The 25,949-nt window shown below is 43.7% G+C and overlaps 1 protein-coding gene across 1 annotated transcript in view; it reads left to right on the forward strand.

The window, feature by feature from the left end:
- Positions 1-25,949, forward strand: part of LOC142302376 (dynein axonemal heavy chain 3-like) — a 2,626,214-nt gene that overhangs the window by 1,505,783 nt on the left and 1,094,482 nt on the right. Inside the window, exon 44 of the mRNA XM_075343433.1 lies at positions 11,158-11,377. Within this exon, the coding sequence (XP_075199548.1) occupies positions 11,158-11,377 (220 nt within the window). The remainder of the gene's footprint in view (positions 1-11,157; positions 11,378-25,949) is intronic.

The raw sequence follows: 25,949 nt of genomic DNA on the forward strand, positions 1-25,949 counted from the left end.
ACAGCTAGATTTGCATCAAGCACATTCAAAAATACGCCATTCTTATCCGTCCCCAGGATGACACCGGGGTAGGTAGCAAAGTCTTTCCTGATCCCAGCTCTGTTCATCTTGGCTTCTTTTAAAAACACAGCAAGCAAGGGTTACTCCAAGCGGAGTCTCCCTTTTTTCCAAAAATTGGGCCACACAGACACCCACCCCATCAGTGGCAGCACTTCGGCCCTAGTTGCAAACAGGATGTTTTGATTTGCATCAAGCACATTCAAAAATACGCTATTCTTAGCCGTCCCCAGGATGACACTGGGGTAGGTAGCAAAGTCTTTGCTGACCCATGACTTGTTCATCTTGGCTTCTTTTAAAAACAATGTAAGCAAGGGTTACTCCAAGCGGAGTCTCCCCTTTTTTCCAAAAATTGGGCCCCACACACACCCACCCATTCAGTGGCAGCAGTTGTGCCCCAGTTGTACACTTCACAGCTAGATTTGCATCAAGCACATTCAAAAATACGCCATTCTTATCCGTCCCCAGGATGACACCGGGGTAGGTAGCAAAGTCTTTCCTGATCCCAGCTCTGTTCATCTTGGCTTCTTTTAAAAACACAGCAAGCAAGGGTTACTCCAAGCGGAGTCTCCCTTTTTTCCAAAAATTGGGCCACACAGACACCCACCCCATCAGTGGCAGCACTTCGGCCCTAGTTGCAAACAGGATGTTTTGATTTGCATCAAGCACATTCAAAAATACGCTATTCTTAGCCGTCCCCAGGATGACACTGGGGTAGGTAGCAAAGTCTTTGCTGACCCATGACTTGTTCATCTTGGCTTCTTTTAAAAACAATGTAAGCAAGGGTTACTCCAAGCGGAGTCTCCCCTTTTTTCCAAAAATTGGGCCCCACACACACCCACCCATTCAGTGGCAGCAGTTGTGCCCCAGTTGTACACTTCACAGCTAGATTTGCATCAAGCACATTCAAAAATACGCCATTCTTATCCGTCCCCAGGATGACACCGGGGTAGGTAGCAAAGTCTTTCCTGATCCCAGCTCTGTTCATCTTGGCTTCTTTTAAAAACACAGCAAGCAAGGGTTACTCCAAGCGGAGTCTCCCTTTTTTCCAAAAATTGGGCCACACAGACACCCACCACATCAGTGGCAGCACTTGGGCCCTAGTTGCAAACAGGATGTTTTGATTTGCATCAAGCACATTCCAAATCCACAAGCATTTACTCTCCCCAGGATGACACAGGGGTAGTAAATTCCTTCTGGATCCATGACTTGTTCATTTTGATGAACGTCAGTCTGTCCACATTGTCACTGGACAGACGCGTGCGCTTATCTGTCAGCACACACCCAGCAGCACTGAATACACGTTCAGAGACAACGCTGGCAGCTGGACACGACAAAATCTCCAAGGCGTAACTGGAGAGCTCTGGCCATTTTTCTATGTTTGAAGCCCAAAAGGAGCAAGGCTCCAGTTGCACAGTCATGGCATCGATGTTCATTTGGAGATACTCCTGTATCATCCTCTCCAGCCGTTGAGTATGTGTCAGACTTGTTGTCTCTGGTGGCCTTGCAAAAGAGGGTCTAAAAAAATTATGAAAAGATTCCATAAAATTGCTGTTACCGGCACCAGAAAAGGTCCTACTGGTACGGGTAGACTGTTGAAGATGACGAGACCGTCCCATGTTTGTCAAGTTACAACTGGGAGATTCACTCCCTGCACCTGCACGGTTGTTTGGTGGAAAAGCCGAGCTAAGATCTAGTAACAGCTTCTGCTGATACTCCTGCATACGTGCGTCCCTTTCTATGGCTGGAATTATGTCACAAAATTTGGACTTGTACCGGGGATCTAATAGTGTGGCAATCCAGTAGTCATCATCACTTCTAATTTTGACAATACGACTGTCATGTTGGAGGTAGTGCAACAAAAAGGCACTCATGTGTCTTGCGCAGCCATGCGGACCAAGTCCATGCTGTGTTTGTGGCATAGAGGTGCTACCCGTTCTTTCTTCCTCTGACATCTGACCCCAACCTCTTTCAACTGAAATTTGACCAAGGTCTCCCTCATCCGCTGAGTCTTCCATGTCCATGGACAGTTCGTCCTCCATTTCTTCATGTTCTCCTGCACCTTGCTCAACATTTCGCCTGCTACTATGCGCCCTTGTCGATCCCTGTCCCCCATGGTCCCATGCCTGCTGCGTTGGTGATGATGAACGTCTGGACCTTCGTGATGTTGTTGTCCCTTGCGCATATGAATCCTCCTGTAGTTCCTCCCCTTCATGTTGTCCCACCCCCTGACTCCGAATAGTGTTTAGCGTGTGCTCCAGCATGTAAATGACTGGAATCGTCATGCTGATAATGGCATTGTCAGAGCTAAACATATTCGTCGCCATGTCGAAACTGTGCAGAAGGGTGCATAGGTCCTTGATCTGAGACCACTCCATCAGGGTGATCTGCCCCACCTCTGCATCTCGTTGGCCCAGGCTATACGTCATGACGTATTGCACCAGGGCTCTGCGGTGCTGCCACAGTCGCTGTAACATGTGGAGAGTTGAATTCCAGCGTGTCGCCACATCGCATTTCAGGCGATGAACCGGCAGGCCGAAAGACTTCTGGAGCGATGCAAGTCGCTCTGCTGCGGCGCTTGAACGGCGGAAGTGAGCTGACAGTTTTCGTGCCCTGTTCAGAAGGCCATCTAGGCCGGGATAGTGTGTTAAAAATTGCTGCACGACAAGGTTCAACACGTGAGCCATACAAGGTACGTGTGTCACCTTGCCCAGGCGAAGTGCCGCACCCAGGTTTGCAGCATTGTCGCACACGGCCTTACCAGGCTGCAGTTTGAGTGGAGACAACCATTTATTAAACTCGGACCGCAAAGCTGACCACAACTCCTCAGCTGTGTGACTCTTATTACCAAGACATGTCAAGCTAAAGACCGCCTGATGCCGTTGCGCTCTGCTGCCAGCATAGTAATGAGGGGTGCGTGATTCCTTCTGCGCAGTGAGAACGCTGGTGGCCTGACCAGGCAGGCTTGGGGCGGAGGTGGAGGACCCAGATGAGGTGGAGGATGCAGAAGCAGTGGCGGAACTTGGACAGACAGAGGATTGACACACAAGTCGTGGGGACGGCAAGACTTGTGCAGCAGACCCTTCACCATCTATCACCATAGTTACCCAGTGCCCAGTCAGCGACATGTAACGTCCCTGTCCATGCTTACTGGTCCAAGTATCGGTGGTGAAATGCACCCGTTCACACACAGAGTTTCTCAAGGAAGCAGTGATGTTGTGTGCGACATGCTGGTGTAGCGCGGGCACACCTTTCTTAGAGAAGTAGTGGCGACTAGGCATCTGGTACTGGGGCACAGCGACAGACATAAGGTCTCTAAAATCCTGTGTGTCCACTAGGCGGAAAGGCAGCATTTCGGTAGCCAACAGCTTACAGAGGGATAGAGTCAACCTCTTAGCTTTGTCATGGGTCGGAGGAAGTGGCCTTTTATTTGACCACATCTGAGGGACAGAGATCTGGCTGCTGTGTGTAGACGGTGTTGAGTAGGGTGTCCCTGGAAAAATGCAGGTTTGTGAGGAAAGTGCAGGCGGAGACATGATGTTGCCTTCATCCAACGTTGGTGCTATCGATGTCTGAGAGAGCTGTACACACTCACTTGTTTCCCCTTCCAAACCAACTGACGACCTTACAAGCAAACTGCCTGTTGCGGTTACAGTGGTGGAAGTTTTGCGTGGAAAAACAGGTGTGGCAGCTGTCCCCACAGTCCTAGAAGATGAAGAGCGCGCGGATGCAGTGGAAGGGGCGGGCGGTGGATGGTTCGCTCCACTAGGCCGCATTGCAGCACGGTGAGCTTCCCACCGGGACTTATGATATTTAGTCATGTGACGATTCATGGAAGAAGTTGTCAAACTGCTGAGGTTTTGACCTCTACTAACAGAATCATGACAAATGTTACATATCACATGAGTTGGGCGATCTTTTTCGATGTGAAAAAAGGACCAGGCTAGGCAAGGCTTAGAGGCCATGCGACCTGTTGATCCACCACGAATAATGCTCATAGGCAGAGTGGTGGCTGAGGATGCAGTTGTAGACGTGCTACCAGTGCTCCGACTCTGTCCAGGAAGGCGCAAGGTAACTTCGTCGTCGGTTGCATCCTCCTCCACCGCCTCTGTTGACCTCCTCGAGTGCCTGACTGGGGGTTGACAGTAGGTGGGATCTAGAACGTCATCATCAATTGTTGTGTTTGCACTCCCCTCCCCCTCAGACCGAGCCTCTTCTTGCCCTGAACGAATATTTAAGTTGTCATCCCAATCGGGTATCTGCGTCTCATCTTCATCAGTATGTTCCTCATTGTCTATAACCACAGGTGTTACAGTTTGTGACAAAGGGTCAACATTATGCTCAGAAACTTGGTCCTCACGGCCTGAATCTGAGTCACAAAGGTTCTGGGCATCACTGCAGACCATTTCCTGTTCTGTACTCACTGTAGCTTGGGAGCAGACCTCTGATTCCCAGGCTATAGTGTGACTGAACAGCTCTGCAGACTCAGCCATCTCAGTTCCACCATACTGTGCAGGGCTGATGGAGACTTCAGAGCTGGGAGAAAGCAAGTTTGATTGGGATGACAACTCAGAGGACTGGTGTTTTTTGGATGCGGTACTTGAAGTGGCAGAGAGGGCACTTGTTGGACCACTTGAGATCCATTCAAGCATTTTCCTTTTTTGCCCATCATCTACCTTTGTTCCTGTTGTTCGTGTCCGTAACAAAGGGAGCACATCGGATTGTCCACGGTAAGTAGTAGACATCTTACTTTTGCTGGTAGATGGTCTATCTTCAGCAGATGATAATGGAGCTTTGCCACCTTCCCCACGGACAAAACCTTTTTTGCCTTTTACACCACGCCTCTTCCCCTTTCCACCAGCATCTGTCATTTTGCCACTCATGTTGATTGCGACAAGATTGTGGACTGAAAATGTGGTAGTAAAAATTGAGAGGTGGTGAAGATTGCAGTGGTGGTCTAGCTTTATTAACAGCAGAATAATAAAGAATAAATATCCCTGACAATGCAACTTAGTTATAATTAGTTGGAGTGTGCAACGCAGGCAGACGTGCTGCAAATGTCTTTGCACTAGTGGGACTATAGCAAAGTCCAATAGCCACGTATAGGATGCCACTAGGTACACTGAGTGTTTGCTAGTATAATGGCTTGGTTAGAATGAGTTGTAGTGTGCAACGCAGGCAGACGCGCTCTGCAAATGTCTTTGCACTAGTGGGACTATAGCAAAGTCCAATAGCCACGTATAGGATGCCACTAGGTACACTGAGTGTTTGCTAGTATAATGGCTTGGTTAGAATGAGTTGTAGTGTGCAACGCAGGCAGACGCGCTCTGCAAATGTCTTTGCACTAGTGGGACTATAGCAAAGTCCAATAGCCACGTATAGGATGCCACTAGGTACACTGAGTGTTTGCTAGTATAATGGCTTGGTTAGAATGAGTTGTAGTGTGCAACGCAGGCAGACGCGCTCTGCAAATGTCTTTGCACTAGTGGGACTATAGCAAAGTCCAATAGCCACGTATAGGATGCCACTAGGTACACTGAGTGTTTGCTAGTATAATGGCTTGGTTAGAATGAGTTGTAGTGTGCAACGCAGGCAGACGCGCTCTGCAAATGTCTTTGCACTAGTGGGACTATAGCAAAGTCCAATAGCCACGTATAGGATGCCACTAGGTACACTGAGTGTTTGCTAGTATAATGGCTTGGTTAGAATGAGTTGTAGTGTGCAACGCAGGCAGACGCGCTCTGCAAATGTCTTTGCACTAGTGGGACTATAGCAAAGTCCAATAGCCACGTATAGGATGCCACTAGGTACACTGAGTGTTTGCTAGTATAATGGCTTGGTTAGAATGAGTTGTAGTGTGCAACGCAGGCAGACGCGCTCTGCAAATGTCTTTGCACTAGTGGGACTATAGCAAAGTCCAATAGCCACGTATAGGATGCCACTAGGTACACTGAGTGTTTGCTAGTATAATGGCTTGGTTAGAATGAGTTGTAGTGTGCAACGCAGGCAGACGCGCTCTGCAAATGTCTTTGCACTAGTGGGACTATAGCAAAGTCCAATAGCCACGTATAGGATGCCACTAGGTACACTGAGTGTTTGCTAGTATAATGGCTTGGTTAGAATGAGTTGTAGTGTGCAACGCAGGCAGACGCGCTCTGCAAATGTCTTTGCACTAGTGGGACTATAGCAAAGTCCAATAGCCACGTATAGGATGCCACTAGGTACACTGAGTGTTTGCTAGTATAATGGCTTGGTTAGAATGAGTTGTAGTGTGCAACGCAGGCAGACGCGCTCTGCAAATGTCTTTGCACTAGTGGGACTATAGCAAAGTCCAATAGCCACGTATAGGATGCCACTAGGTACACTGAGTGTTTGCTAGTATAATGGCTTGGTTAGAATGAGTTGTAGTGTGCAACGCAGGCAGACGCGCTCTGCAAATGTCTTTGCACTAGTGGGACTATAGCAAAGTCCAATAGCCACGTATAGGATGCCACTAGGTACACTGAGTGTTTGCTAGTATAATGGCTTGGTTAGAATGAGTTGTAGTGTGCAACGCAGGCAGACGCGCTCTGCAAATGTCTTTGCACTAGTGGGACTATAGCAAAGTCCAATAGCCACGTATAGGATGCCACTAGGTACACTGAGTGTTTGCTAGTATAATGGCTTGGTTAGAATGAGTTGTAGTGTGCAACGCAGGCAGACGCGCTCTGCAAATGTCTTTGCACTAGTGGGACTATAGCAAAGTCCAATAGCCACGTATAGGATGCCACTAGGTACACTGAGTGTTTGCTAGTATAATGGCTTGGTTAGAATGAGTTGTAGTGTGCAACGCAGGCAGACGCGCTCTGCAAATGTCTTTGCACTAGTGGGACTATAGCAAAGTCCAATAGCCACGTATAGGATGCCACTAGGTACACTGAGTGTTTGCTAGTATAATGGCTTGGTTAGAATGAGTTGTAGTGTGCAACGCAGGCAGACGCGCTCTGCAAATGTCTTTGCACTAGTGGGACTATAGCAAAGTCCAATAGCCACGTATAGGATGCCACTAGGTACACTGAGTGTTTGCTAGTATAATGGCTTGGTTAGAATGAGTTGTAGTGTGCAACGCAGGCAGACGCGCTCTGCAAATGTCTTTGCACTAGTGGGACTATAGCAAAGTCCAATAGCCACGTATAGGATGCCACTAGGTACACTGAGTGTTTGCTAGTATAATGGCTTGGTTAGAATGAGTTGTAGTGTGCAACGCAGGCAGACGCGCTCTGCAAATGTCTTTGCACTAGTGGGACTATAGCAAAGTCCAATAGCCACGTATAGGATGCCACTAGGTACACTGAGTGTTTGCTAGTATAATGGCTTGGTTAGAATGAGTTGTAGTGTGCAACGCAGGCAGACGCGCTCTGCAAATGTCTTTGCACTAGTGGGACTATAGCAAAGTCCAATAGCCACGTATAGGATGCCACTAGGTACACTGAGTGTTTGCTAGTATAATGGCTTGGTTAGAATGAGTTGTAGTGTGCAACGCAGGCAGACGCGCTCTGCAAATGTCTTTGCACTAGTGGGACTATAGCAAAGTCCAATAGCCACGTATAGGATGCCACTAGGTACACTGAGTGTTTGCTAGTATAATGGCTTGGTTAGAATGAGTTGTAGTGTGCAACGCAGGCAGACGCGCTCTGCAAATGTCTTTGCACTAGTGGGACTATAGCAAAGTCCAATAGCCACGTATAGGATGCCACTAGGTACACTGAGTGTTTGCTAGTATAATGGCTTGGTTAGAATGAGTTGTAGTGTGCAACGCAGGCAGACGCGCTCTGCAAATGTCTTTGCACTAGTGGGACTATAGCAAAGTCCAATAGCCACGTATAGGATGCCACTAGGTACACTGAGTGTTTGCTAGTATAATGGCTTGGTTAGAATGAGTTGTAGTGTGCAACGCAGGCAGACGCGCTCTGCAAATGTCTTTGCACTAGTGGGACTATAGCAAAGTCCAATAGCCACGTATAGGATGCCACTAGGTACACTGAGTGTTTGCTAGTATAATGGCTTGGTTTTAATGAGTTGGAGTGTGCAATGCAGGCAGACGCGCTCTGCAAATGTCTTTGCACTAGTGGGACTATAGCAAAGTCCAATAGCCACGTATAGGATGCCACTAGGTACACTGAGTGTTTGCTAGTATAATGGCTTGGTTAGAATGAGTTGTAGTGTGCAATGCAGGCAGACGCGCTCTGCAAATGTCTTTGCACTAGTGGGACTATAGCAAAGTCCAATAGCCACGTATAGGATGCCACTAGGTACACTGAGTGTTTGCTAGTATAATGGCTTGTTTAGAATGAGTTGTAGTGTGCAATGCAGGCAGACGCGCTCTGCAAATGTCTTTGCACTAGTGGGACTATAGCAAAGTCCAATAGCCACGTATAGGATGCCACTAGGTACACTGAGTGTTTGCTAGTATAATGGCTTAGTTATCAGTTGGAGTGTGCAGAGGACAAGAGGGTACAGTGGCAGGATTGTGGTGCTCTGGGTAGAGGAATGGAAGCCTGCCTTTCTATTCCCTCCTAATGGTGAAATGCAGGTAGGAAATCCCTGACCTGGGCTACACAGACGCTGTTGCTGTTTGCAGGACCTGTCACCTATGGCTCTCTGACCCTGCCGGTTGGAGCCCTTAAAAGGACTGCTATAAAGTGCTCTCCCTAAGCTGTCTAACGCTGTGTATGCAGCGCATACAGCTGTATCGGCTATAGGACTCAGGAAGACGGAGCTGCGACAGTGATGTCTGACACCAAAGACGCAGAAGGCAGATAATGGCGTCCGTGAAGAAAATGTCCGGTTTTATAATGCAGGGACATGTGACATGCAGATCCTATCACACATGCCGTTGCTTCTCTGGCTCAAAGTCCACTTAGCTGTGTGTGTGTCTGGGATTGGCTGACATGCTGGCCCGCCCCACAAGACGCGCGCACTTAGGGAAGGAAGACAAGAAAAAAAAAAAAAAAAAATGGCGATCGCCATTATAGAAACAGCAGTGATCTGAAGGCGCTGTTCACGCACACTATACACTGAAATGTGATAATAGTTTGATTCACAGAGTGACTTACACTATTACAGCAGAAACCAAGCTATGATTTAGCTGTTTTTTGGCTGCTAGAACCGTTCTCGAACGTTTCTAGAACTACCGAGCTTTTGCAAAAAGCTCGAGTTCTAGTTCGATCTAGAACATGCCCCAAAATCACTCGAGCCGCGAACTGGAGAACCACGAACCACGAACCGCGCTCAACTCTAATGTTGAGCGAGTAGTTGACTATTCGTACTCGCTACGCTGTTAGCAAGTACTGTCCGCTACTCGCATATTCGTTACAAGTAGCGACACAATGTAAGTCAATGGGAAATACTTGCTAAGTAGTGAGTAACCCGAAAACTGTACTATTCGCAATGCGCATGAAATGTATGGCTTTCGGTTATTCGCTACTTAGCGAGTATTTCCCATTGACTTACAATGTGCCCGCTACTCGGAACGAATATGTGAATAATAGACAGTACTCGCTAACAGCATAGCGAGTACGAATAGTTAGCTACTCGCTCAACACTAATTATTAGCATTAAAAAAAATCCAAAAATTCTACTTTGCTTATGCAAAATCATTTTTAAGATTTTTACAGTTGTTCAAAGATCTAGAAAAGCTCCTTTAAGTATTATGAAGTACAGACACCGGTAATCTAAAATACGGGAAAACTGAATAAACCCTTTAGTCAGGCAAGGTAGTATACAGTATTTTATATGTATTAAAAAAAATCACCTTATCTGGAACGGACTATAACAATTACCTATTGGAGACCTGGCTGGAGACCCCCTGTGGCTTAGGACATGATAGTGATTTGCTAAAAGTTGACATGTGGCAATGAAATCCACTTTTGCAAAGTTAGCATGTCTGTAAATTACAGACAAATCAAAAAGCTATTATATTTCAAAGAATGTACCAGTGCCAGGTATATTATTGGGCACAGCAAGCCTGCTGATAAGGGCAGCGGTAGTGGAGAAATGCTCTTCTCCGGCACAGGGTGCGGGCTACCTTATTTCCTTTCAATGGGAATGAAAAAATGTGTTGGAAAGTTAACTGAATATTGCAAAATGTGCCAACATTACATTCTGCACTGCTATCAATGGGGCAGTGCTGGGCTACAAGTGACTGCTGAATAAATATTAGGGTGCCTCTTCTGGAGGCATACCATTGGGCTAGTAAATTCCGATAATACTAGAATTATAGTATATAATATGGAAAGTCAGCATACACATTGATACTGTGAAGTTTTCAATAACTCGTAAAATCATTCAATTAAGCTTCCCAGGGATGCTGAATGGTGTTTGGATAAAATGTACTTGATATTTAGATACATAAGAGCTACTGTTAAAGGCTATTTCTTCCTACTACAAATCAATCTGTAAAAGCAGTGAAAGCAGCAGAATTGTGCTTTGACTATACCGGCTTAATGACATTGTGATGATGCAGACCGCATACAGATTTCCTATAATAAAATGATTTTTATAGAAAACATCCGGCTAGAAATATTCCTGCTGTACTTAAAAATGCACATACATTTTATATTTCACAATTTTCTGGAACTGTTCAGGCTTGCATGACCCCCCGCTGTGGGAAAGAAACATAAAAACGACAACAGGCTCGGTATATGAAATGCTATATCATTCAAATTCATTTTGTGTTCCATTTTCTGCTATTGTTGGGAAATTCTGTTCTCTCCAAGATGATGTTACAAAGAGGAGAGAAAAAAAACTTTCTTTGTTGTGTGTTTCTGTTTGCTCTTCCAGGGAATGTCCATCACAGTGATTTACTTCGAGCACATTTTTAAAGGAAAGCAGTATTTCATTTAGAATATAACCTATTCACCACAGTTGGTGGCAGTCGATCATCTCCATCTGACAGCATGTGAGATCTAATCCCCTGTTCATCTTTTGAAGACCTGAAAGCTTGGCCCTTTGTAAAATATTATGACTTATGAAGTCCTTAGTAATAAATCTGTGTATTATTTATATGTCATAAAAATTGTTCTAATCTAATTCAACTATGTAATCCCTTTACATTTACAGGAAAGACACCAACATGATCAAAATTGAGGACACCTCAATTGTTGCGGCAATGCAGCCTCCTGCTGGGGAAAGACATGGAGTTACCCCTCGCCTTCTTCGTCACTTCAATGTTCTTTCCATAGATGCTTTTAATGATGAAACAATGAAGAGTATATTTCAACCAGTTGTTGATTGGCATTTCAACCGTGGATTTGACACATCTCTTAAAAGATACTCCAGGGTAAGAACTCTATTATATGTGGGTTGAACATGATTGATGGTAAGCTTAACACTAGAGATGAGCGAACCGGTCGCGGTATAGTGGTGGAAGTTGTGCGTGGAAAACCAGGTGTGACAGCTGTCCCCACAGTCCTAGAAGATGAAGAGCGCGCGGATGCACTGGAAGGGGAAGCCGGTGGATGGTTCGCCCCGCTAGGCCGCATTGCAGCACGGTGAGCTTCCCACTGGGACATATGATATTTATTCATGTGACGATTGATGGAAAAAGTTGTCAAACTGCTGAAGTTTTGCCCTCTACTAACAGAATCACGACAAATTTTACAGATCACATAATTTGGGCGATCTTTTGCTATGTCAAAAAAGGACCAGGCTAGGCAAGGCTTAGAGGGCATGCGACCTGCTGATCCACCCCGACCAGTGCTCAGAGGCAGAGTGGTGGCTGAGGAGGCAGTTGTAGACGTGCTATCAGTGCTCTGACTCTGTCCAGGAAGGTGCAAGGTAACTTCGTCGTCGGTTGCATCCTCCTCCACCGCCTCTGTTGACCTCCTCGAATGCCTGACTGTGGGTTGACAGTAGGTGGGATCTAGAACTTCCTCATCAATTGTTGTGTTTGCACTCCCCTCACCCTCAGACCGAGCCTCTTCTTGCCCTGACAGAATATTTAGGTTGTCATCCCAATCTGGTATCTGCGTCTCATCGTCATCAGTATGTTCCTCATTGTCTATAACAACAGGTGTTACAGTTTGTGAAAAAGGGTCAACATTATGCTCAGAAACTTGGTCCTCACGGCCTGAATCAGAGTCACAAAGGTTCTGGGCATCACTGCAGACCATTTCCTGTTCTGTACTCACTGTAGCTTGGGAGCAAACCTCTGATTCCCAGGCTATAGTGTGACTGAACAGCTCTGCAGACTCAGCCATCTCAGTTCCACCATACTGTGCAGGGCGGATGGAGACTTCAGAGCTGGGAAAAAGCAAGTGTGATTGGGCTGACAACTCAGAGGACTGGTATTTTTTGGATGCGGTAGTTGAGGTGGCGGAAAGGGCACTTGTTGGACCACTTGAGATCCATTCAAGCATTTTCCTTTTTTGGCCATCATCTACCTTTGTTCCAGTTGTTCGTGTCCGTAAAAAAGGGAGCACATCGGCTTGTCCACGGTAAGTAGTAGACATCTTACTTTTGCTGGAAGATGGTCTATCTTTAGCAGATGTTAATGGAGCTTTGCCACCTTCCCCACGGACAAACCCTTTTTTTCCTTTTCCAACATGCCTCTTCCCCTTTCCACCAGCATCTGTCATTTTGCCACTCTATTTGATTGCAACAAGATTGGGCACTTAAAATGTGGTAGTAAAAATTGAGAGGTGGTGTAAATTGCAGCGGTGGTCTAGCTTTATTAACAGCAGAATAAACAACAATAATTATCCCTGACAATGCAACTACGGCCCTTAAACTGGCAGCATAGTTTGCTAGTATAATGGCTCAGTAACAATGAGTTTGAGTGTGCAATGCAGAGGTTCTGCAAATAGATTTGCACTAGTGGGACACTAATAGAAGTCCAACAGCCACTTTTAGGATGCCACTAAGTTTACTCAGTGTTTGCTAGTATAATGGCTTAGTAACAATGAGTTTGAGTGTGCAATGCAGAGGTGCTGCAAATAGATTTGCACTAGTGGGACACTAATGGAAGTCCAACAGCCACTTTTAGGATGCCACCAAGTTTACTCAGTGTTTGCTAGTATAATGGCTTAGTAACAATGAGTTTGAGTGTACCATGCAGACGTTCTGCAAATAGATTTGCACTAGTGGGACACTAATGGAAGTCCAACAGCCACTTTTAGGATGCCACTAAGTTTACTCAGTGTTTGCTAGTATAATTGCTTAGTAACAATGAGTTTGAGTGTGCAATGCAGAGGTTCTGCAAATAGATTTGCACTAGTGGGGCACTAATGGAAGTCCAACTGCCACTTTTAGGATGCCACTAAGTTTACTCAGTGTTTGCTAGTATAATGGCTTAGTAACAATGAGTTTGAGTGTGCAATGCAGAGGTTCTGCAAATAGATTTGCACTAGTGGGACACTAATGGAAGTCCAACAGCCACTTTTAGGATGCCACTAAGTTTACTCAGTGTTTGCTAGTATAATGGCTTAGTAACAATGAGTTTGAGTGTGCAATGCAGAGGTGCTGCAAATAGATTTGCACTAGTGGGGCACTAATGGAAGTCCAACAGCCACTTTTAGGATGCCACTAAGTTTACTCAGTATTTGCTAGTATAATGGCTTGGTAACAATGAGTTTGAGTGTGCAATGCAGAGGTGCTGCAAATAGATTTGCACTAGTGGGACACTAATGGAAGTCCAACAACCACTTTTAGGATGCCACTAAGTTTACTCAGTGTTTGCTAGTATAATGGCTTAGTAACAATGAGTTTGAGTGTGCAATGCAGAGGTGCTGCAAATAGATTTGCACTAGTGGGACACTAATGGAAGTTCAACAGCCACTTTTAGGATGCCACCAAGTTTACTCAGTGTTTGCTAGTATAATGGCTTAGTAACAATGAGTTTGAGTGTACAATGCAGAGGGTCTGCAAATAGATTTGCACTAGTGGGACACTAATGGAAGTCCAACAGCCACTTTTAGGATGCCACTAAGTTTACTCAGTGTTTGCTAGTATAATGGCTTAGTAACAATGAGTTTGAGTGTGCAATGCAGAGGTGCTGCAAATAGATTTGCACTAGTGGGGCACTAATGGAAGTCCAACAGCCACTTTTAGGATGCCACTAAGTTTACTCAGTATTTGCTAGTATAATGGCTTGGTAACAATGAGTTTGAGTGTGCAATGCAGAGGTGCTGCAAATAGATTTGCACTAGTGGGACACTAATGGAAGTCCAACAACCACTTTTAGGATGCCACTAAGTTTACTCAGTGTTTGCTAGTATAATGGCTTAGTAACAATGAGTTTGAGTGTGCAATGCAGAGGTGCTGCAAATAGATTTGCACTAGTGGGACACTAATGGAAGTTCAACAGCCACTTTTAGGATGCCACCAAGTTTACTCAGTGTTTGCTAGTATAATGGCTTAGTAACAATGAGTTTGAGTGTACAATGCAGAGGGTCTGCAAATAGATTTGCACTAGTGGGACACTAATGGAAGTCCAACAGCCACTTTTAGGATGCCACTAAGTTTACTCAGTGTTTGCTAGTATAATGGCTTAGTAACAATGAGTTTGAGTGTGCAATGCAGAGGTTCTGCAAATAGATTTGCACTAGTGGGGCACTAATGGAAGTCCAACTGCCACTTTTAGGATGCCACTAAGTTTACTCAGTGTTTGCTAGTATAATGGCTTAGTAACAATGAGTTTGAGTGTGCAATGCAGAGGTTCTGCAAATAGTTTTGCACTAGTGGGACACTAATGGAAGTCCAACAGCCACTTTAGGATGCCACTAAGTTTACTCAGTGTTTGCTAGTATAATGGCTTAGTAACAATGAGTTTGAGTGTGCAATGCAGAGGTTCTGCAAATAGATTTGCACTAGTGGGACACTAATGGAAGTCCAACAGCCACTTTTAGGATGCCACTAAGTTTACTCAGTGTTTGCTAGTATAATGGCTTAGTAACAATGAGTTTGAGTGTGCAATGCAGAGGTGCTGCAAATAGATTTGCACTAGTGGGGCACTAATGGAAGTCCAACAGCCACTTTTAGGATGCCACTAAGTTTACTCAGTATTTGCTAGTATAATGGCTTGGTAACAATGAGTTTGAGTGTGCAATGCAGAGGTGCTGCAAATAGATTTGCACTAGTGGGACACTAATGGAAGTCCAACAACCACTTTTAGTATGCCACTAAGTTTACTCAGTGTTTGCTAGTATAATGGCTTAGTAACAATGAGTTTGAGTGTGCAATGCAGAGGTGCTGCAAATAGATTTGCACTAGTGGGACACTAATGGAAGTTCAACAGCCACTTTTAGGATGCCACCAAGTTTACTCAGTGTTTGCTAGTATAATGGCTTAGTAACAATGAGTTTGAGTGTACAATACAGAGGGTCTGCAAATAGATTTGCACTAGTGGGACACTAATGGAAGTCCAACAGCCACTTTTAGGATGCCACTAAGTTTACTCAGTGTTTGCTAGTATAATGGCTTAGTAACAATGAGTTTGAGTGTGCAATGCAGAGGTTCTGCAAATAGATTTGCACTAGTGGGACACTAATGGATGTCCAACAGCCACTTTTAGGATGCCACTAAGTTTACTCAGTGTTTGCTAGTATAATGGCTTAGTAACAATGAGTTTGAGTGTGCAATGTAGAGGTGCTGCAAATAGATTTGCACTAGTGGGACACTAATGGATGTCCAACAACCACTTTTAGGATGCCACTAAGTTTACTCAGTGTTTGCTAGTATAATGGCTTAGTAACAATGAGTTTGAGTGTGCAATGTAGAGTTTCTGCAAATAGATTTGCACTAGTGGGGCACTAATGGAAGTCCAACTGCCACTTTTAGGATGCCACTAAGTTTACTCAGTGTTTGCTAGTATAATGGCTTAGTAACAATGAGTTTGAGTGTGCAATGCAGAGGTGCTGCAAATAGATTTGCACTAGTGGGACACTAATGGAAGTCCAACAGCCACTTTTAGGATGCCACTAAGTTTACTCAGTGTTTGCTAGTATAACGGCTTAGTAACAATGAGCTTGAGTGTGCAAAGGGCAGGAGGGTACAGTTGCAGGGTTGTGGGTCTGTGTAGAGAAAAGGAAGCCTCATTTTCTATCCCTCCTAATGGGGAAATGCAGAAAGGAAATCCCTGACCTTAGCTACTCAGACACTGTTATCTTGTGTAGCTGTTAAAATCTGTTTTCACGGACCTGACTGTCACCTATGGCTCTGAGCCTGCTGGTATTAGCCCTTACAAGGGCTAATAGAAACTTCTATCCCTATTCTGTATAGCGCTGTGTGTAGAGCGTACACAGCAGTATCGGAGACAGGAGCTACGCCAGCGGTGACTGACACCCAGACGCAGAAGGCAGATAATGGCGTCCAGACGGGCAGATGCCCGTATTTACAATGCAGGGACATGTGACATGCACATCCTATCACACATGCCGTTGCTTCTCTGGCTAAAAGTCCACTTAGCTGTGTGTGTGTCTGGGTTTGTCTGACAAGCTGGCCCACGCCACTACACGCGCGCGCTTAGGGAAGGAAGACAAGGAAAAAAAAAAAAAGGCAATCGCCATTATCCCAGCAGCAGTGATCTGAATGCGCTGTTCCCGCACACTACACACTGAAATTTCATAATAGTGTAAGTCACAGAGTGACTTACACTATTACAGCGGAAAGCCAGGTAGTAATTAGCTTGGCTTTTTGCTGCTAGAACCGTTCTCGAACTTAACTAGAACTATCGAGCTTTAGCAAAAAGCTCGAGTTCCAGTTCGATCTAGAACAGCCCCCAAAATCACTCGAACCGCGAACTGGAGAACCACGAACTGCGAACCGCTCTCAACTCTACTTAACACTAGAAGTCCCAGGAATTTCGAGCTCCATAGGGTTCCAATGGTAGAGATGTCAAATGACCCCTCTCTGGGACTTCTAGTGTTAAAATGTTTATATTGAAACTTGCACAGATACAGAGAAGAACTCGATGAATAGGAACGTTTAATGCAGCACTTAAAGGGAATTTGTCACCAGGTTTTACCAACTAATCTGAGAACAGCATTATGTAGGGGCAGAGACCCCATTTCAAGCGATGTTTCATTACTGGGCTATTTGGAGTAGTTTTGATAAAATCACTGATTAATCAGCAGTAGATTATCATTTGAATGCTACTTGGTGTGCTGCCAGGCAGACCAGCATTTTCATGAGCTCTATATAAGACCAGAGTCACACTGGCATCACCCGGCACGGTCTGACACTCTCCGGACAGGAGCATCTCAGCTGCAGAGAGATATATGCAACCAACCCGCTCCTGTCAGGAGTGTGCGCAGTGCCGGGTGATGCGATGGGAGACCCAAAAGAGATACGTGCAAGGCACTCACAAGTGTGACTCCGGCCTAACTGTTAGATCTGCAGCAGAGAAAACTTTGATTTTATCAAAATGACAGCAAACAACTCAGTAAGTGACATCACTGGAATCAGGGTCTCTTTCTCTACATTATGCTGCTTCTCAGATGAGGTAGCAAAAACCTGATGATAGATTCCCTTTAAAGAGTAGCATTATTTTAATTTTTACTTCAAAAATCAATAGTACAGATGAAAATAAGTAACTTTGTAATATCTCTTGTCAGGGAAATCTTCTTTCTCCTTATGGATTGATGTTAATGGGTTATTCCCATTTGGAAGATCTTATCCCAATATATAGTAGGTGTAATAATAATAATAATATTAGCTTATATCTCCAATTAGAAATGTAGTATAGTTCTCCTGATATAGCCATGTCTCTTACCTCAGATGCAGGACATTGCATCTTAGGTATCCATGTTATGTCCACTCATATAGTGATAGTTTGTTCATGGTCTTAACTATGGATATCTAAGCTGCAATAACCTGCACATGAGTTAAGAGACATATCGGGATAGCATCTTGGAGATGGGAATAACCCTCACTCTCAATTCAGAGGTAAAATATGACATTTGTTTATATAAGATTCTATGGAGAAAGAGAGAGAGGAGAAAGGAGCATTTAGAGACATGCACAGATATTCTGCTGCAAGTTCTCTTTAAACCACAGTTACACATAAACTTGTTTTTTTGGTCATAGATTTAAACTCTCCTTTCAGAAGAACTTCAGGAGAACTTGCAGCAGAATGTCTGTGTCTGCCTCTATCTCCTCTGATACCTTTTCTTAGGCTGGAGTCACACTTGCGTGTGACTGGAGCGAGTATCAGATCGCACTGCCCGGACCGGTCGGCTTCTCATCTGCCAGGAGCGGCTCCACTCTATGAATTTCTATGATGCTGACCCGCTCCTGCCATGCCCGCCAAGCCGATGCTGCGATGTCGTACGCGATAGTCCCCACCCCCGTCGCAGATACGATATCTTGTGATTCCTGGCGTAGCGAACATTATCACTATGCCAGCTTCACATGCACTCACCTGTCCTGCGACGTTGCTCTGGCCAGTGTCCTGCCTCCTTCCTAAGGGGCGGGTCGTACAACATCACAGCGACGTCACACGGCAGGCGGCCAATCAAAGCGGAGTGGCAGAGATGAGCAGGATGTAAACATCCCGCCCACCTTCTTCCTTCTGTATAGCCGCCGGTGGCAGGTAAGGTGATGTTCCTGGCTCCTGCGGCTTCACACACAGCGATGTGTGCTGCTGCAGGAACAAGGAACAACATCGTACCTGTCGTGGCAGCGTAGTTTTAAAAAAGTCGGAGCCTATACCGATGATACGATAACGACGCTTTTGCGCTCGTTAATCGTATCATCTAGGATTTACACACTACGATGTCGAAAGTGACGCTGGATGTGCATCACTTTCGATTTCACCCCACCGACATCGCACGTGCGATGTTGCAACGTGCAAAGCCCGCCCTTAGAATCAGAGTAGCAACTGTTATCTCATTTCTTAGTAATGTGAATTTCTGTCTTCTAAAGTAAATTCTGAGGGATTAGATCTCAGGGTAAAAAGAACAAATTTTTGAATGATGATTGTAAACTTGATTTTCAGTAATCTTTCAACATTACTTCTCTGACGCAAATGGCCTTTGTTACTTCCAAGGATCTTCCATTTAGCTGTATCAATCCAAATTTACTTGTAACAAATTTCAATTTGTAATTTTTAGTGCATACATTTCTTATTGTATGTCCTTTAATTTTTTTACTTTTCAACACTTACCTACATAAAGCATTAAATTGTCTGAATTTCTGAATTTACCTTTAGCTGAAAAGGAAATACACTTGGATTTTTTTTTTTTAAATCAACAGAAAAAATGAAGGTGATTTTCTACTTTAATATTTTTTACACTATATGGTATATTCGTGAATTTTAAAGAGTAAAACAATAAAGCCTTGTCTTTAGATAGGGAAAAAAGCAGATAAATTGTCACACGGAGCCTTAATCAAAACTCACCAATTGTCATGGCAGCATCAAACGCTGTTCACACTACAGATTCTGACACTCCCCCTATGATTTCTCTGTTGCTTCTGAGTTACACAGGCAGGCTCGGGCGTCAACCAGCTCTGGGCTCATTCATGATCAGACCAGCAAGAGTTAAGCGGGCTTTACACGCTGCGACATCGCTAGCCGAAGCTACAGATGTGGAGCGTGATAGCACCCGCCTCCATCATACGGCTGATATGTGGTGATCGCTGCCGTAGTGAACATTATCGCTACTGCAGCGTCACACGCACATACCTGCTCTGCGATGTCGCTGTGACCGGCGTACCGCCTCCTTTCTAAGGAGGCGGTTCATTCAGCGTCACAGTGACGTCACTAAGCGGCCGCCCAATCAAAGCGGAGGGGGCGGAGATGAGCGGGACGAACATCCCCCCCACCTACTTCCTTGCTCATTGATGGCGGGATGCAGGTAAGGAGAGGTTCCTCATTCCTGCGGCGTCAAACGTAGCTGTGTGCTGCCGCAGGAATGAGGAATAACATCGCTATTGCAGCAGCAACAATAATTGGGAAGAGGGGGGCATGTCACCGAGTAGCGATTTTGAACGTTTTTGCGATGATTCAAAATCGCTAATAGGTGTCACACGCAACGACATCGGTAACGCGGCCAGATGTGCATCACAAATTCCATGACCCCAACGAGATCGCTTTAGCTTTAGCGCTCTCGTAGCGTGTAAAGCCACCTCTAACCTCTGCTGACCTGTTACCTCTGGGATTAAATATTGTTGAAATCTAGCACATTTGCTCTCTGTCTTTTTAAGATGGTGAAATCTGACTACCCGCGAAAACTATTGTTTATTGCTATGTTGGTCTGTATGCTGTTGTGTCCCAGTCCTGCAGGTGATTGTATTCCATGCTATTTGGCGTTGTAGAGGAGTTCACCCATTGCCTTGTTATTTCCTCCCTGCTCTTATTTTCCTCGCACTGTGAGATAGAATTTTTATTTACCCTGTCTGTCTTTGTCTGTGGGTTTAATCACACTCCTGCCCCAGCCCTCCCCTGGTGTAGGGGGGAAGAGGTATAAGATCAGGGCTTGTCAGGCGCAGGGCCAGGAAGGCAGTTCAGACATCCTCACCTTCAGAGGTAACTCTGAGATTAGGGATAGCCTGAGGGCCAGTCTAGGAGCCCCTGTCCCAAGCCTTCTCCATAACCACCATTACATAAAATGGCAGTCAAATGCACAAAAAGAAAAGAGTATATTAACTTTTTCAACTTTTTAGTAAGTATATTTGTAATTTTTGTTTGACAATGGAAAAGAATTACTTAACCCCATACATATGTGGAAGGTAAATTATTTTGTGGCACTTTCTAATATATTAGGTCATTACAAATACTATTCATACACTCTTTGAATTTTATGGTTGCATGTATCAGGACATACAAGTTCTTAAAATTACTGTAGATATAATCGCAAATGAACAACAACAAATACCATATTACATCATGTCATTATTTATTCAACAAGATGAAGGCCAAAATGCAGAAATATTCTGTGAAATATTAAGTACATCTCTTGAACAAATAGCATGTAAAACCACCTTTTCCATCAGCTAGAGTGAAGAGAATTTACTGGCATGGAATTAAATTTTATTCCAATTTTACTAAAGTGCACATTCAGGTGAATGCAGATTATTTTTTAATAATTGCTCTGCCCAGCTTCTCCAGTCTGGTGTTCACTTTGAGACTTCCAGCCATTAGGATACTGCACAAGAGTAATGACCTCCAGGGTCTGCCTGCAGTCTTAAGTCCCAGTCTAGAGGAAACACTGGTTAGTAGATGAGGTGCAGAGAATGGGAGATCAATCAGAGAGCAGCTGCTGCTGAAGTGTAGAGAACCAGAAAGGGAGCAGAGAGCAGCAGATATGGGTCTTCTCATATGCAACAAATAGCAGGTAATAAAGTCCATTGTTGAAAGCTAAGTACAGAACCATTAAACATATCACAATTAAGATCCTTGCCGAAATGCATCGGGCTGCTACTTTACTGCTGATAAGATGGAGTTTTTAATATATTCCTTATAAGGTGAAATTTTACAGCTCAGGGTTTACTTTTCCACTCTGGATTTTTCTACCTGTTGTACATTGCTATTGGAATTGCTTTGCCTGGCCCTTGAGCGGTTTACTCGATTGATTGACCCTGTTTGCCCAGATTAGTAAGATGGCCTATCCTGTTTTTCAAATATGTACAGCTGTCTAAATGTCCCACCCTACAACTTCAAATGGGTTAAGTTGTGGACTTTGAGTAGGCCATTTAGTCACTTAGTGGCTTTTCTCTTTAAGCCATTGTGGTGTTGTGCTTGGGATCATTGTCCTGTCTATTGGCACAGTTAGCGCCAAGCTTTAAGTTTGAAAATATAGTCTCACATTTAAATGTAGAGTAGTTTGGTGTACAGAGGGGTTCATGGTCAACTTAAAGACTTGAAGTTGCCAAATTCCTGTGCCTGTTAAACAAGCCAAAATCATCACCCCTTCACCATTGTTTTTGACAGTTGACATGAGATGTTTGTGCTAATATGCTATATTGGAGATTACACCAAACCTCTCCACTTTAAACTCGTCTGTCTAATGGACATTGTCTCAAAGGTTTGTGGTTTGTTAATATGTAGCTTATCAAACTTCAGCAATGTTGTCATGTTCTTTTAAGAATGAAGCAGTATTCACCAGGCAACACTTCCAAAAAAGCCATACTTGTTCGGTCTTTTTCTAATTACAGTATCGTGAACTTAAATTTGTTAACTATAGCCTTTTGCACTTATCCTTATGCTCCTCTCTGCCAATCCCTTAATTTGCTTCCCATTGCCCAAAGACTCCAGTTCAAAACACTAGCCATGACATACAAAGCCATCAACAACCTGCACAACCTGTCTCCTCCATACATCTGTGACTCAGTTTCCAGGTACCTACCTGCAAGCAACCTCAGATGACCTCCTCACAAGACCTCCTTTTCTACTCCCCTCTTATCTCTTCTTCCCACAATTGCATACAAGATTTATCCCGCACTTCCTCCATACTCAGGAACACTCTACCCCAGCATATTAGACTCTCACCTACAGTGGAAACCTTTAAAAGGAACCTGAAGACCCACCGCTTCCAACAAGCCTACAACCTGCAATAACCTTCAGACCAGTATACCACTGCACAAACAGCTCTGCCCTCACCTACTGTACCCTCACCTATCCCCTGTAGACTGTGAGCCCTCGCGGGCAGGGTCCTCTCTCCTCCTGTACCAGTCTGTTTTGTACGGTTAATGATTGTTGTACTTGTTTTTATATATACCTTTTTCACTGGTAAAGTGCAATGGAATAAATGGCGCTATAATAAATAATAATAATAATAATAATAGTGTTTGGGTTTATTGAAATATACAAAGTCTGAGTTTGGAAGAATGCTAGGACATCTACTTCTGGGAAGATTATTATACGGTCTTAATTGTTTTTTTCACCTATGAATAATCTTTCTCACTATAAAAAAAAGGACACCAAATGATGTGTCGTTTACCTTTTCTTATAAAAGCCTTCGCTATTTGATGGGCATCAACAATTGCTTCTCTGAGATGATTGTTGACTCCTTGGTATTGTGTTAATGCACACCTGAGTAGTCTAGACGAGGAAGCTGCAGAAACTTTTGTTTTTATAGAGGTGGTCAAAGTGTGTGTGGAACAGTAAATCAAGGCCGTTTGATTTACAGCACCTTGCAGCTACTTACCTTGTCAATTCCTATACATGCAGAGCACTTCATTTTTTTGAACACTGCTTCTGTATTTTGGCTTGGTTTTTATTATTTGAATTTTTATTGTAATTTAAAAAGCTAGGAATCACAACAATGTTCAAATTTATATTGACACTGAGAGCACTGTCAGAATAATGGATGTACCCACCTTGCGTATAAAAATTAAATGCATATACTAAACTTTGTGCCGACTCCCAAATTGCTGAAAGAATAAGCAATTAGATAATATTAAAAAGCTAGATTAATATAATACTTTTTACAATATATCTATATAAATATAATGGTACATTAACAATAGGCATATAGTATCATACAGTTAAAACTATTCTGCTCAAAAAAAATAAAGGGAACACTTAAACAATAAAATGGTATTTTAGTGTTCCCTTTTGTTTTTGTTGAGCAGTATATATTCAGTAATTGGCATAAAATGAAGAAAAACAAAATGAATAAAAATGAAAAATATATAAATGTCACTGGTTATGGAGCCCCCATGAATAATGGATGTGACAATCCTGGGCAGCTGTAGGCTGCTATTTTAAGGCTGGGGGTGGCCCAATAAGGATGGACCTCCCCAGCCTGAGAATATCAGACCAGAATTGTTGGACTTTATCTTGGCTGGGTATCAAAATTGCGGGGGACCGCACACTATTTTTAAATTATTTATTTTAACATTGTTTTTAGAAAAGCCACATGCGGTTCCTCTTATTTTGATACAAAGCCAAGATAAGTGCATAGCTCGGGGCTCCATCCTGTAGCCGTCTGCTTTATCAGTGCTGGGTATCATAATAGGGAGGGCCTTACACCAATTGTTTTATTTATTTATTGATTTTTACACCACAACACTGACACGCAGACCATGGTGTTAAAATAGGAAAGTAACTTGTATAGAAGGATCTCCGTGTACTTGTTGATCAGCAAGTAAATCACTTCATACAATGTCAATTAACGGCTTTTAAAGCTATTGTTAGCTATTATATATATATATATATATATATATATATATATATATATATATTCTATACAATATATCATGCATATTGTCATGAATTAAGAGGCATCAACTTGTGGGACAAGAAAGGCTGAATTTAAATTATCATTTTGGGCAAAATTCATGATCTTATTTTACCTACATATTATTATACCTCATAAATGTTTTGTTTTTAATTCTTATTTTATGAATCAGTTAACTTAATTAAAATGCATCATATATTAAACTAAAATGAATGTGATGACATCTGCTAAATATTAATAAACATTTTAAATCATAGGGCATAAAGAGAAAAACCCAAACAAAACGAATATATTATACCCAAAGTCAATGTATTGTATACAAAATTGAGCAAAAATATAAATACACTAATTTAAAAACAACATATATAATAATGCTATAATCCCATTTTAGTAGCTTTAAACACATTCAATATTTATGGGTTATATCATTCACATTGTTTCACTTCGAATATATATCATAAGAGGCATGTATAATTCATATAGGATCCTCTTATAATTTTTATTCACACCCTATACTTCTCCTGCAGTATGATCTTTCTTTTTTTACCATTCTCTATGAGCTTTTTATTTTCTGAACTATATATACTTAGCATTAGGTCCACGCAGTCTGAGAATCTGTCAGTTTGCATGCCATGCCTCTGTCTCCCAGGTTATTTGACCTAGTACACATTTGTGCATACTCTATTGCCAATCCAAAGATGGAGAGCTTGCCTTTCAGAAGTCCATGAGTGGAAGAACCATGTAGCAGTGGGAATGATGCTGATGACACATGTGTCATAAAAAGCCCTGATGTCCCCACCTATCAGCACAAATAATCTTAAACACCTGATATATATGCCTCCAGTACTACGCCCATCCCCAACACACACCCATGATGAAGAAAGACGAAACGTGCATTGGAGAGGGGAGGACATCCCATCACCAACAGCAATGTAAGTGCTATATCTTAATCTTATTTTTGGTTGGTAAACAGGAGGTCTAACTAATTGAGAAGTGCTCATTAAAGATGAGCCACCCCCCAGCGTTCGAGTTCGGTTCAGTTCGTCGAACGGAGGCTCCGTTCGATGAACGTTCGACGAACCGTTCGACGAACCACTCGAACCTCATCAAAAAGAATGGGAGGCAAACACAAACACATTAAAACACATTATACATGTACACATACAGTTAATAAACATTGCCATAACACTTACAGGTCCTCGCGACGCATCCTGCACTCTGTCTCCCGCCGCTTTTCCTTCCGATAATTGCTGCTTCCTCCCGGTAACCAGCACTGATGATAGGACCTATCGTGCCCGTGAAAATAGCATGTCACCAGTCACGTGTCTATTATCTCATTGGCTACAGACTGGTCACATGGCTAGACGTCATGCTAGATCCTGTCAGTGCATCTCTCCGGTAAGCGGTACTCATTTGAGCATGTCCTTTTACCGGCGAGATGCTCTGGCACATGGTCGGCTTCCCCGTCCATGCATGTTGGCGCTCTTTACAGAGTCAGCCCACATGCAAGGACTGGCTGCCACAGCCGGTGAATAGCGGCACCGGGAATCACATGATCGGAGCACCGTTGCTATGGTAACCCGCCTGTCAGTGGTGACGTCACCGCTTACAGCCCGCAGCCTCTGCCCACTCACTGAGTGATTAGACTGAACGGGAAGCAGCAGCGTCTTTCTCCCATGCAGTGCTGTCTGATGTAGTAGAGCTGCATGGGTTAAAGGAGAAAGAAGACAGAAG

The sequence above is a fragment of the Anomaloglossus baeobatrachus genome, chromosome 4 (assembly GCF_048569485.1).
Source record: "Anomaloglossus baeobatrachus isolate aAnoBae1 chromosome 4, aAnoBae1.hap1, whole genome shotgun sequence".
NCBI lineage: Eukaryota > Metazoa > Chordata > Amphibia > Anura > Aromobatidae > Anomaloglossus > Anomaloglossus baeobatrachus.